Consider the following 13,854-nt stretch of genomic DNA (forward strand, 5'->3'; position numbering starts at 1 on the left):
AGGAGAATAGCTTGAGACCAGGAGGCAGAGGTTGCAGTGAGCGAAGATCGCACCACTGCACTCCAGCCTAGGTGACAGAGCAAGACTCTGCCTCAAAAAAAAAAAAAAAAAAAACACCCATTACCAGGCAAAATTTTGTACAGGAGGAAAACAGAGGCATTTCTACCTAAAAGGAAAAATAAAACATTTAAAAATATTAAAAAATATAAGTGGTAGAGATGAAATTAATTTTGGAGTAGGAAAGCAATATATATATATGCACATCAGTTGGGGGAAGGAATCTGGTAGAAAGATCATGTCGTTCAAACAATTCATTTTAGGAATAGGAGAACTGAGGCCACAAATACAAGGCCAAAAACACAGCCCTAGTTCATACTAGAGCTGGGACAAGTATCCTAGCCTCATGACTCACAGGCTTGGGCTTGACCCACTATAAGACAAGATCCTGGCAGTGTGACTTTTCTCCCTAGATCCTAGTTATAATGAAACTGAGATACTACTGTTTCAACCTTAGGACACTATTTCAACCGAATCTTCCAAATTCCTACAAGCCGAGAATGGGGAGAAGAAGGTACTATAGTCATTTATGTCCTAGAAATTATTTTGGGTTCTTAATATTTTTTTGGACACCATAGGATGCCTTGAGCCCTCTGTGATCTACTGGTTCCAAGAGTCATGACCTAAGGCATTATTTAATGTAGTCAACACTCCAAGCCAGGGCCATGGATTCCACACAAACAAGCCCCAGAACTAGAATTCAAGGACGTTACAATCAAACTTGTAACTAAGTGTTAATTTTCAAGTATTTCTTATATAACTCCAGTCTTTACTGAGCGTTCCTAAGGATGCAAAGTTGCTGAAGGAAGAATAACAATAAGGACTAGAAAGGGAAGATTTCAAAATAGAGAAAAATGAAACCAGCTGTAGTGGCTCATGCCTATAATCCCAGCACTTTGGAAAGCTGTGGTGGGAGGATCACTTAAGCTCAGGAGTTTGAGACCCGCCTGGGCAACATACTAAGACTCCATCTCTACAAAAAAAAATTGTTTTTAAATTAGCCGGGCACGGTGGTGCATGCCTGTAGTCCCAGCTACTCAGGAGGCTGAGGCAGGATGATCACTTGAGCCCAGGAGGCCAAGGGTGCAGTGAGCCATGGCTGCACCACTGTACTCCAGCCTAGATGACAGAGTAACACCCTCTCTCAAAAAGAAAGAAAAGAAAAAGGGAAAGGAATGGCCTTTAAACATTAGCAACAGTAGTTTTGAAACAAAAGGTTCCTGGAAGGTGCTGGAAGTAGTTCCTGGGAAAATCTAGGCAACAGTCCCTTAGAGCCAAACTTCAAAATGAGGCCTGTTATTTTCCAGTAGAGCAAGAAAACATTCTGCTCAAAATTTTTAAAAATAATGACATACACGTACACAAAACCACTTTGAAGCATATTTTTTAAAGAGTTGACATCAAACTCAAACCCTGGAAAAATTAGCTTTATCAAACATCTTGGGATTTATAAATAGCTTGTTCTGATTTACAATTAATATCTGACACAATGGCTAGATTTATTCTCATCCAACTCAATGCCAATCATCCAAATTTAATGAACCAGCTGTAGAGGTGTCTTGCATATTACACGGTCACCAGGGCTCCACTGAAAATTAGGATGGTGATCAATTTTGAGGCTTTTAAATGGCAGTCATATTTCACTGTCTGACGTAGTCACAAGACATCTTGGCCCTCTCTGATGGGGCAGAGCAAACTTGTAACCAACAGAAACACAGAGGAGTGATTCAGCTTAAATATACTAAGGCTTCTATGCCTCTTCTGCAATCTAAACTTCATCCTTTCTCTAACACACAAAATTAAACTATGTGCATGAGGCCCCTATATTGCTCTCAGCCCTGTACTATTAGTTTAACAAAATAATAAAGAAATGGTCCCTGCCTTCGGGACAAAACATTGTTTAATAATATAAAATGTATCCTGTACCAGTAAGGACAGGTTAAGATTACTTTAAATTTTACTTTATATGTTTAAGACAGCTGATCCATTCATTACTTTAAGCTTCGAGATCCTCACTGATAAAAGGGGAAGATAACAATTTTCTTGGTCTACCCTGAAAGACTGCCAGACAGTTAAATGAGGCTGAATCTTAAAAAAGTAGGGGGAAATGTATTTAAATGTTTTATTGTGTTACTACAGGAGGAGACCTCCCACAGGATAGAGATGAAGCTACCTAAAATAAATGGTAATCATGGCAGACATGGAGATGGGAGTAGATATGGCTAAATAAGGTGAGGCTGGTGAAGGACTCAGGTGAGGAGCCCTGAATCCTGAGCAGGGGAGGTGGGATCTGATGCAGTAGAAAGTAATTACAAGAGCTTAAGCAGGGCTTAAGTACAGGACTTGACAACTGGGGAAGGTGCAGTATTCCAAGTTCACTGTCCATCTGAGGCTGCAGTTCATGGATGGAAATCCCAGGCCCCAAACAAAGCTGAAGGAATGAAAGAAAAAAGGCCTACCCTTCCCGAGTTCTTTAGTCTATAGGGCACCATGGACCCTCCAGTCCTATGGCTAACACTCTGGGCAGTGACCCCTGGTGTCCACAGGCAAAGGCCCAAGAGCATCACATCATCCCTCTCCCACCTCTCTGTCGTCCACATGGCTCTTTATCCCAGAAAACCCCTGCCTGCCCTGCTCTCTGAACCATCTTCCTCCATCCAAACCAACCAATGACATCCCCTACATGCCATGAACCAGGGCCATCAAAATAATTCCTTTTTAAAATGTCCTATCCTTCATGAAGCACCCACTAAGTGAAATTGTATCCCTTCACCACAATGATTTAAAAGGGTAGAGCTTTAACAAGAAGATGCCAACGTATTTTCTATTTCATATCACATGATATACGAACAAGCATGAGACTAGGCAATCACAGCCCCTTAGAGCTCAGCACTGGATCCTGTTTAGGCAGCTTTACGGAGGCATAATTCACATACCATAAAATACACCCTTTTTCAGGGTATGAGTCAATGATTTTTAGTAAATTTGGAGTTGTACAATCATCACTGCAATCCAATTTTAGAACATTTCCACCACCCCAAAAGATCTGTCTTATCCACTTCTCACTCTCCTTTTTCACCCTATCCCCAAGCAACCAATGATCAACATCTCTCTAAAGATATGCTTTTGCTAGATAGTTCATGTAAATGGAATTACACAATAGTCAACACAAGGATTTATTTTATTTTATTATTATTATTTTCTTTTGAGGTGGACTCTTGCTCTTGTCGCCCAGGCTAGAGTGCAATGGCACAATCTCGGCTCACTGCAACCTCTACCTCCCGGATTCAAGCGATTCTCCTGCCTCAGCCTCCCAAGTAGATGGGATTACAGGCACCCGTCACCATGCCCAGCTAATTTTCGTGTTTTTAGTAGAGATGGGATTTCGCCATGTTGGCCAGACTGGTCTCGAACTCCTGACCTTGTGATCTGCCCGCCTGGGCCTCTCAAAGTACTGGGATTACAGGTGTGAGCCACCACACCCGGCCAACACAAGGTTTTAAACTCTATTTGTGGAGAGGCAGTAAGCAGAATGGAGGAGAACATGGACTCTGGAGCCAGAGAGCCTAAGTTCAAATCCTTGCTCTGCCATTTAGTAGTGAGACTATGGATAAGTTATTTAACTTTGCTGTGCCTCAGTTTCCTCATCAGTAAAATGGGGATACTGATGGTATGTACCTTGTGGGGTTACGAGATTTAAACAAGTTAACAAATGCCTGGCACATAGCGAGCAATACATAAATGTTACCCTTTGCTACCTTACATACAGTACCTACCTCATTTGACTCTCCAAATTCCTATGGAAGGAGGAAAGCAGACATGAATGAGTCCCATTTTACATATGGGAATCAGGGCCCAGGATATATGGCTACAGGTGATCATGCTCCAATCAGAACCCAGCACAGGCTTCCCTATCTGTAGCACTTCCTGAATCAACCCTAATCAATCTGCATTTTGGTCTGTCCCACTCCATCCTTGTCTGAGGATGTTGTCCTTTTCCCGTAGAACACGTGCTTCTACTTACCGAAGCTGGGACTGCAGCTTTCCTGCTTTGTTTATGAAATCTTCCCAAACTGGATAGCTCCCCTGCAACAAATCAAAGACATCAGTAAGTCACACTGCGATAGACATCTGATTACTACATTAACAGAGCACCCAATTCCAATCATGCAGGGAACGATCTGTGTATGTTCTCTTCCTTTGCAGGTCTGCGATACGTTTCCCGGATTCTATATACATGTATTGGCTCAGGAATCAGTTTAGAACGTGCTCAGTTCCTATAATCTTGTAAATACTACAAACATCAACTGAACTAGTTTGGCAGAATCTGACACATACACTTTTGAGTTGGTAGATGGTGGGTCCAAATTTAAGGTGTACAGAACACTTAAAGCTCCACCCTGAACCACTTGTTCATGAAACATGGCCCTGGCTGTTCTCCCCCTTGCCCCAAACAACACCAAGCAGGGAACCAGAGTGATTGGGGCTCTTCCCCAGGACAGGTGGTTACAGAAAGCATTAATTAGACTATCAGAATCTCAAGATTGAAAAATTACCTAATGCAGCAGCTCAGCTGATGGCTTAAGCCCAACACCTAGGGCCAGTATAGCAAAAGGTGGTTCCCAACACACTTCAGCTAACAGGGAACTCATCACCTTCCCAGCCTATTATCAGCCACCCTGCGCTTGATGTTCATGCAGTTCTAGTTCTAACCTCTGGGAGCCCTCAGTTAAGATCAATAATCCTGCTTCCACGTGGAAGTCTTTTCAAAATCCAGTTTCACATCCAACCCCACTTCTCCCCGGGACCCTGCTTCACACCCCGACTGCAACCCAGAGACACTCAGCGTGTCTCTCTGCTCTTCCACTAAGTGTGGTGCACAGACACAAACTCAAATCTGCAGGTGCAAGTCTGACAGGGCAAAGCAGGCAGGGATGGACATCTCCCTTCCTACACATGTTAAATTTATATTAAGATCACACAGCCCACCAACCAAGAGGCGACTCAAAATCAACCCAGAAAGGGGGAAACAATGGGCTGAGAAGTGGTATTTGGCATTGATCATTTAAGTACAGAACTGAGGGCTGGGAGACATGGCTCACAGCTGTAATTCCAGCACTTTGGGAGGCCAAGGTGGGTGGACCGCTTGAGGCCAGGAGATCGAGATCAGCCTGGCCAACGTGGTGAAATCCCCATCTCTACTAAAAATACAAAAATTAGCCAGGCATGGTGGTGCATGCTTGTAGTCCCAGCTACTCATGAGGCTGAGGCATGAGAATCACTTGAGCCTGGGAGATGGAGGTTACGGTGAGCTGAGATCACACCACTGCACTCCAGCCTGGGCAACAGAGCAACACTCTGTCTCAAAAAATAAAATAAAATAAAATAAAACAAAACTAAGACTAAACACCTGGGGATTATTTTTGCAGAATAGAGTGTAAATGTTATGAACCCTGACAAGGTAAAAACAACATATGCTACCTCTTGATATTCTTGTTCAGGAAAGGAGGAAAAAATTATAATGAGGTTAATCAACTCATCTTTCATTACAGAAGCCCAACTAAAACTGTCTAAAACTGCAACCCAGCTAAAACATAACAGTTTTACCTTCCTAATGGTATTAAACATCATTTTTTCTTACCCTTAGAGCAGGTTCTCAGCCTCAACACTACGGACATTTGGGGCCAGATAATTCTTTGTCGTGGGGGGCTGTCCTGCACATTTAAGATGTTTAGCAGTATCCCTATCTTCCATTCATTAGATGCCAGCGTTCCCCCACCCCCTATTTGGGAAAACCAAAAATGGGACATTGCCAGATGGCCCCTAGGGGACAAAATCATGCCTAGTCAAGAACCACTGCCTTAAAGGCACATCTGAGAAATCAATTTAAAGAAAGTGGTGAAGAAACAATTACAGTATTACTTCAGTTTCACTTTCTTCTGTTAAATGAAAGTACAATTAAGTATGTTTTTTCAAAAGATCATGCATAGCACTCATTATAACAAGGAGCACTCATTATAACAAGGAACACCTTGTTATAGAATCGCCTATTTATATACTTCCCTAGCTGTCAATTCTGTCTGAAAATGTACATAAGAGATATCTAGAAAATTGTCTACAAAATATTAATACAGGTTACTTCTGGGAGTTAAAATCTGGACCAATGTGTTGCTTTCTCCTTTGTACTTTCCTTTATGGCTGAAGTCTTGTGAGTTTTCTTTATAAGGGTCATGTATCATTTTAATGAAAACAATAAAGTCATTACATTTTTTAAAACTTAAGATCAAATTAGAGGTTCTGGCAACAACAGCACCATGAATTTACAATCCACCCAAACTCTAAAGTCTGTTTCACACACGCTGCTATATCACATCCATCAGTTCTGCCTTCATGCATTTGAGACCTGCTTGGCCCAAGCGCAGGTTTCTGGATTTATTCCTGTAAGTGGCAATTTGCCCCTATGGGAAACTAAGCAACAGCCGGGCAAGAATCGTGTCTGGCTGGCTCCTGGCAGAGGCCCTTTGGCAGCTACACCTGAGCTCCTGTCAACCAACACCTGTGTGAGGGTCTTGTCACCACATGACCTCCCTCCCAAGTGTGTGTCCTGGGGGTTACTTCCATCCAAGAGCAGAACTGTATATTAATTTATGTCAAATGAAAACTTGTGAGAGCTCAGGCTATCATTCAAGGCCCATCAAGACATAGTGGGGACTCCAATTATGACACCCAACATACATACCATTTTTTTAATCCAGTCCAGATAAGAACACCCCTTGTACACCTACATCCAATTAAAGAGATGAGGGCCAAGATCAGAGTCCTCAGGATGGCCACTGGAGATCTCTGTCCAGAGGGACAGCAGTTGGCACCTCTAAGAACACGAAGGCTCAACCAACCAATAGCAGCTTCATCTGACCATTCCTTCTCTTTCTGACCCACAAGACATGATGAAAAGCTTTCTGAGAAATCTGAGCACATTCAGAAACACTGCTCACCTACTTCTAGGCAAAGGTGCTACCATCTCTCGGCTACACAACGAAGAAGGACCAGAGAGCCCGACCCTCCTCTCCCAAACACCAACCACTCCCATCCAGGGAGCCCTGGAGAAATATTATTAAGACGATCAAAGTATTTCTTAAGAAAAAGGTGGGCGAGGGGCAGTGGCTCACACCTGTAATCCTAGCACTTTAGGAAGCCGAGGCAGGAGGATCACTTGAGCCCAGGAGTTCAAGACCAGCCCAGACAACATGGCGAGACCCCATTTCTACTAAAAATACAAAAAAAAACAAAAACAAACAAACAAAAAACAGGCCAGGCACGGTAGCTCACGCCTGTAATCCCAGCATTTTAGGAGGCCGAGGGAGGTGGATCAGGAGGTCAGGAGTTCAAGACCAGCCTGGCCAAGATGGTGAAACCCATCTCTACTAAAAATAAAAAAATTAGCTGGGCGTGGTAGCGGGCACCTGTAATCCCAGCTACTCAGGAGGCTGAGGCAGAGAATTGCTTGAACCCGGGAAGCGGAGGTTGCAGTGAGCCAAGATCGCGCCACTGCACTCCAGCCTGGGCGAAAGAGCGAGACTCCATCTCAAAAGAAAAAAAAAACCTAGCTGGGTGCTGTGGCACATGCCTGTAGTCCCAGCTACTCAGGAGGCTGAGGTGGGAGAATCGCTTGAGCCCGGGAGATCGAGGCTGCAGTGAGCTGTGATTGTGCCACTGCACTCCAACCTGGGCAACAGAGCAAGACCCTGTCTCAAAGAAAAAAAGCCAAAGGAAAAGATGAGGCATGTTCATTGAGAACATGCAGAACTGGCCAGTGGCCTGGGCAGGGAGCACTGGGTCCTGATGTCCAGTCACAGCCCTGCCAGTCATTGACTAGGGGAAATCATTTCACTTCTCAAGGATCATTCCCTTATAATGATGATAACCAAAACAAATAATTCCATCACCATTACCAACACCACCAATTATTGAACATTGAAGAATGAAGGAGATAAATAAAGATTGCAAGTACAGAAGCCCAACCTCTTGGATTGAACCTTAGCTCTCCCATTTGCTATGCGACATTGGGCAAGTCATTTGACCTCTGCATGGGTTTAAGTCACGTCTTCACAGGGCTGGGAGGAGGAACGAATGAGGTTATATACAGAAAGCGCTCGGTGCAGTGCCCAGCACACCGGAAGTGCTCAACAAACATTTGATATGAGGGATCCAAGTGGCCACAGGCTCTGAGTAATCTCCTTTAGGATGTGTGGGGAACAGACTGTAAAGTCTAAGTCAGACTGTCCATCCAGACTGGCACCCCCCTTTTGGAGTCCCCAGTATGGAACCAGCCAATGTGGGAAGCATCTGCATCTCCCTATTAGTGAACCAGGGTTAGGCAGAAACAGACCAAGGCAAAGGCAGCTGGGTGTTCAGTGCCAGATGATTTCTCTGCTGCTGCTAAGCAAATGGCAGGGTGGAGTACTCAACTCTGAGATGAGTGTGCCTGAAAAAGACGACTACTCAAACCACTGAAGAAACTTCTTATCTGCCCCCACTTGGAGCCTCATTTCAGTCTTTACCAAATTAGCAACAAAAGGAGGGGTCCCCTTTCTAGTCAAGGGGTACAGCTAACAGCTCCCCACCTACGAACATCCACCCAGCCAGAAGGTTGCCCAAAGTAGCTTGTTGCTGACTTAATGACACTTGACAGTCTATCAAAGAGAGTCAGGCCCACCTGTTTTAGGCAATATATAATTTAATAGATTCTAAAAAAAGAAAAAAATCAACTTCTAAGAACAGAAGACAAAAACCTCCTTGTTGAGAAATGAAAAAAAAAAAAAGTGAGTAAATGTCATTAAAATTTAAAGGCAAGGTGATGTTGGGTTGTTCCAGATATTTTTGTAAGTTTCTTTCAAGGAAAAAAGAAGTTTCTACCCACCTGAGAGCAGTTTTACTATAATAATTCAAGCTTAGAGGAAGTAAGAAAGGAGGAAGAAGGTAACTGTAGAAAGATTGAAAGGCAGCAGAGAAAAAGTCCTGCCTTTTGGACAGCAAGACTACATAAAGGAGACCATACTCAAGTTTCAAGAGAAACCCGCAACCCAAGACACTGGAAGCTCTTAGAGCCCTTTAGGAAGCAATTCCCCGACTGTCCTTGGTTTTTGCATCCGCATCCACCGACCAAGAAGTCCCCAGAAAGTTCATTCCTGAGGTTGCTGGCTGAGCTCTGTCCCCATTTGAGGAAATCCCTCGGAATGCACTCCCAGAGCCGTGAAAACGATTCAACACAGACCCCACTGTGGATTTCACCTGAGAACACATAAAGGCTTCACAACGTTCCAGACAGACCCAAATCAAAGAAAACAAAACTCCCGCCACGCCCCGGCTTCTGCCAAGTCCAAAGTCACGAGGCAAAATGAGAAGGCGCTCCTCCTCCAGGAGCCCCCTAAATTTCTTCAGAGAGGAGAACAGGGAGTTTCTGGAGCCGTTGGCAGTGCGTTGGTTGAAAATACAACTCAGATTACACTGGGTTCTAAGAAAGGAAAAGGTCCCTATTAAAGAAACGGAAAGAAAAAGCCAGTTTGTTTACAAGCGTATAAAGAGGACTCCCTCCATCAAACTGCACGGCAGTCTCACTTCCTTGGGTGAGAGATGGGGCTTCCCTGAATATGTGATCTCACCCACACTCCCCACACACACCACAACCTATGGCTGCTTCTCTTCAAACCTCCAGGGGGATTCAGCAATCTTGAAAACTCCTATTCAGCCGTCACTACCCAGCTGTGATACTTCTGGAACATTCTCTGACACACCCCCTTCCCACCCACCCTCTGGGTTAGCTGCGCCTACTCCCCAACTTATCACATCATACAGTTTGCTGTCTATAAGCCTGAGGGCTTCCCCTCTGGACAGTGGGACAAGGACAGAGAAATGAAGTGAGGAAGGAAAAGTACTTCTGGTAGGGGGTGCAGCTGACACAAAAGAAGGCAGGGAACACTGACCAGCTCTCTCCAAGGGACACTGGAGTGGCACATTTATGCTGGCCACTCCTCCAGGCAGGACATGGCGAAGTGGCCCAGGTGGGCAAGGGCAGCCTTCCAGGGCAAGACCCAGGGTGGGGCCTTGGGACAGCAGAGGAAGACCGAGGTGGCCTTCATTCAGACAGTGAGTGACATAAATTCCAGACCAGACAGGTGATGGGAGAACCTGGCTAATGGTCACATACCTGGCATCACTCTGGTTCCTGGGAGACAGAGGAAAATAATGAAGTCATTTTCTTAGTCTTTAGAAAAAAGGCCTCCTAAATCTCCTTCAACTGAAGAGTTTGGTGGCCACCTAAACAAATCCACAAGTTGGTCTCCCCACCCCACCCTCAAAGTGGAGCTTGGGAGACACCGCCGAGTGCCTCTCCTCATCTTCCTCCTCTTCCTCCACTTTCCCTAGAGCCAGGACCCACGGCAGGCCATTCGCCTAACACAAGCAAGGCACAGCAGTCGGCCAACAGCCATTCTGGCTTAGGGTTGTTTAGCTTCGTTTTGTTTTGTATTAAACAGAGGCCCAGGACGGCATCCCACACATGGTGCAGAGAATAACTGTGTGTAACTCATCAGCACGGCTGGTGACCGGTGCTGCATAAATAATGCAGCAACTGCCTCTCCCAGCCCAGCCCCACTGGGACAGCTGAGGGAATTTGACACCATGCGGCCACACAAGGAACACAGGGGCCGGGAACTGCCAGAGAAAGGGCAACTTGGGAGGAGCCACAGAGCTGGGGAAGACTCACGTGAGGAGGAGGAATTCAGTTCAGGGGAGAATCAAGTAGAAACCAGGAGGGTAGAGGCTCTAGAGAGTGGGGTTCCAGCTCAAAGGCCTTAGATCTGCCCAAAAGGTGCCAGACAGAGGCTGGCTCACCAGTGGATCTGGCTGAGAAATCAAGCCGTGGGGTATATGACCAGCCAGGTAACTTCCCAAGTATCTCTGTTCACCTTGACAAGCATCACTGTCATCACCATCATCATGAAGCATCACCACTTTCTAAAGAGTTGCCAGGCGCCAGGTATATATATTGGCCCTTCCCAAGCTGTAATTTACATATCCATCATCTGGGGAGCTTGCAGACAGGCAGGTTCTGATTTGCTTGGTCGAGGTGGGGCCGTTTAATCTGAGGTGCTGCTGCTCCTGGTCCACAGACCACTCTCTAAGGAGCCCAGCTTGATCCTGCATTCTCACTGCATGCTCACAGCAGCCCAGGCAGGCAGGTGCTGCTGTTATTTTAGAGCTGAGGAAACTGATGCCCAGAGAGGTTGGAGCAGAGAGCTCCAGGTTGCAATTGGATGCCAGATCTGACTTTGTAGCCCAAGTGTTCCCTCATTCTGGGAAGTGCAAGTAACCACATGAACAGAGCCAGCCTCCAGCCCAGCCCAGCCCCAGGGCTGCAGAGTGGCTTAGACAGCAGGTTGGGTCGCGCTTTATACGTGGGCCCTATAAGAGCCCAGACAAGGTAGAGCAGAAGAGGACAAGGGTGCCCTGCACACATGGCACCTGATTACAACTGCAGATGGCCCAGAGGGATTGTAATACCACCCTAGAAATGGTCAGCACCCCCAACCACATGAAAAAGAAAGCATGAAGCTGGGCGCAGTGCCTCACTCCTGTAATCCTAGCACTTTGGAAGGCTGAGGCAGATGGATCACCTGAGCTCAGGAGTTCGAGACATGGCAAAACCCTGTCTCTACTAAAAATACAAAAAATTAGTGCAGCATGGTGGCACATGTCTGTAATCCCAGTTACTCAGGAGGCTAAGGCATGAAAATCGCTAAAGCCCAGGAGGCAGAGATTACAATGAGCCGAGATCACGCCACTGCACTCCAGCCTAGGTGACAGAGTGAGACTGTCTCAGGAAAAAAAAAAAAAACAAGGAAGAAAACATGAAACACACAACAAAGAGAAATTTCTTGTGTAGAAAAATGCCTGGTAGAAACGCACCAAGAGGTTCATAGCTGTTGGCACTTGTGGTATGATTATGGATAATTTTATCTCATCTTGGTTTTCTGTGAACACACAAACTGATCTTCTTCTACCAGGAGATCAGTAGAGTCAATCTGGGAGGGGCTTTTAAATCTCCAGCTGCCACAGCCACCCCTGCCACCATGACCCCTTCCCAGGTCTGCGGAGACCTCAGCAGGGCGAGTGTGAGGAACATAGCCAACAGCATCCTTCCTCTTCTTCCACTGGGTATACCCTGGATGAGCTCAGCCTTCAGGTTACCCTGAAGCTGCTTTACGCAGCTTCCAGAGGAGGCTGGCACCTTCTGACCTACGCTGGAGTGGCTCTGGCCTCCCTGCTTCTTCAAGCATGAGGCAGGAATCCGCTCAGCTTCCAGAAGTGGGCGTGTGGGATGACAGACAGGGCCCGTGAATGCCTGTCATAGCTTTGTCCCCAAAACCACCCTTCCCCACCCAATCCTGCAAGATGAAGGGCTCCTAAGATCCTCAGATGAAAGGCACTGGGTAAGCCCATCCATCATAAATACCATTCCTGAGCTTTTATTCTCTGATTGGGGGTTGCCTAATCCACTAATTATCCCTGTCCATCAAGCGGATGACAGCCTTGGGGATAATCAATGGTTGCTTCCTCGCCTGCCCACCCTCAGCCACTTGCCCAAGCACACCAGCAATAAATATGCCTATGAAAAGGAAGACTGAACCACAAAAGGTGCTCCCTCTGTCCATCCGTCCATCTCCCCTCGCAAACTGCTCCATTTGTAACTATTAACACCCTAACCAAACAAATCAAGGATATCAAGCTTTTCCTCCTCCCGCATTACTAGGTTGGATGCCCGGGCTGTTTTCTGACATCTGGGTGTCTCCACTTAAAATAAAAAGAACCAAACAAATATGTCAACCGTATCTTCCAAGTCATTTTATTTCTTAAGTTCTCCACCAGGAAGTATTCCTTTCTCTATCCTGAGCTGCCCAACAGGGGAGCCCCACATGAGGTTATTTAAAGTATGATTAAATAAAATTTAAAATTCAGTTGTTCAGCCCACTAGCCATACCTCAAGTGCTCTGCAGTGGCTAGTGGCTACCGCACTGAACAGCATGGACACAGAGCATCTCTACCACAGCAGAAAGTTCTATTGGACAGCAATGGCCACCCCACGACAATGGCACCCCTAAGGGCATCACTACCTTAGGGTGCTCTACAACCACAGCTAGGTTTTTGGTTCTATTTTTTAACCACTGTAAAATGTATGTACGTGTTCCATGCTCCACATTTCTTGAAAAACAGAATCCCTCTCCTTTTTCATCCCCTAAATTCAACTCATTCCCCAATTTTGGGTTTGTTTTGAGACGGAGTCTCGCTCTGTCACTCAGGCTGGAGGTGCAGTGGTGTGATCTTGGCTCACTGCAACCTCCAACTATGGGGTTCAAGAGATTCTCCTGTCTCAGCCTCCCAAGTAGCTGGGATTATAGGCATGCACCACCATGTCTGGATAATTTTTGTATTTTTAGTAGAAACAGGGTTTTGCCATGTTGGCCAGGCTGGTTTCAAGCTCCTGACCTCAGACAATCTGCCCGCCTCAGCCTCCCAAAGAGCTGGGATTACAGGCATGAGCCACTGCGCCCAGCCTGTTGTTTTGTTTTGAGACAGGGTCTCACTTTGTCACCAAGGCTGGAGTGCAGTAAGCTCACTGCAGCCTCGACTTCCCAGGCCCCTCACTGCAGCCTCGACTTCCCAGGCCCAAGTGATCCTCCTGCCTCAGTCGCCCAAGTAGCTGGGACAACAGGGAAACACTACCACACCCAACTAACT

At 45.9% G+C, this 13,854-nt stretch overlaps 1 protein-coding gene across 5 annotated transcripts in view; it reads right to left on the reverse strand.

Annotated features, from left to right (window-relative positions):
* MTSS1 (MTSS I-BAR domain containing 1) overlaps positions 1-13,854 on the reverse strand; it is a 178,720-nt gene that overhangs the window by 149,810 nt on the left and 15,056 nt on the right. For all 5 annotated transcript variants that reach the window (XM_054499018.2, XM_054499017.2, XM_063669061.1 and 2 more), the window contains exon 2: positions 4,082-4,143. In XM_054499018.2, coding sequence (XP_054354993.1) covers positions 4,082-4,143 — 62 coding nt within the window. The remainder of the gene's footprint in view (positions 1-4,081; positions 4,144-13,854) is intronic.

Source organism: Pongo pygmaeus, chromosome 7 (genome assembly GCF_028885625.2).
Source record: "Pongo pygmaeus isolate AG05252 chromosome 7, NHGRI_mPonPyg2-v2.0_pri, whole genome shotgun sequence".
Classification (NCBI taxonomy): Eukaryota; Metazoa; Chordata; class Mammalia; order Primates; family Hominidae; genus Pongo; species Pongo pygmaeus.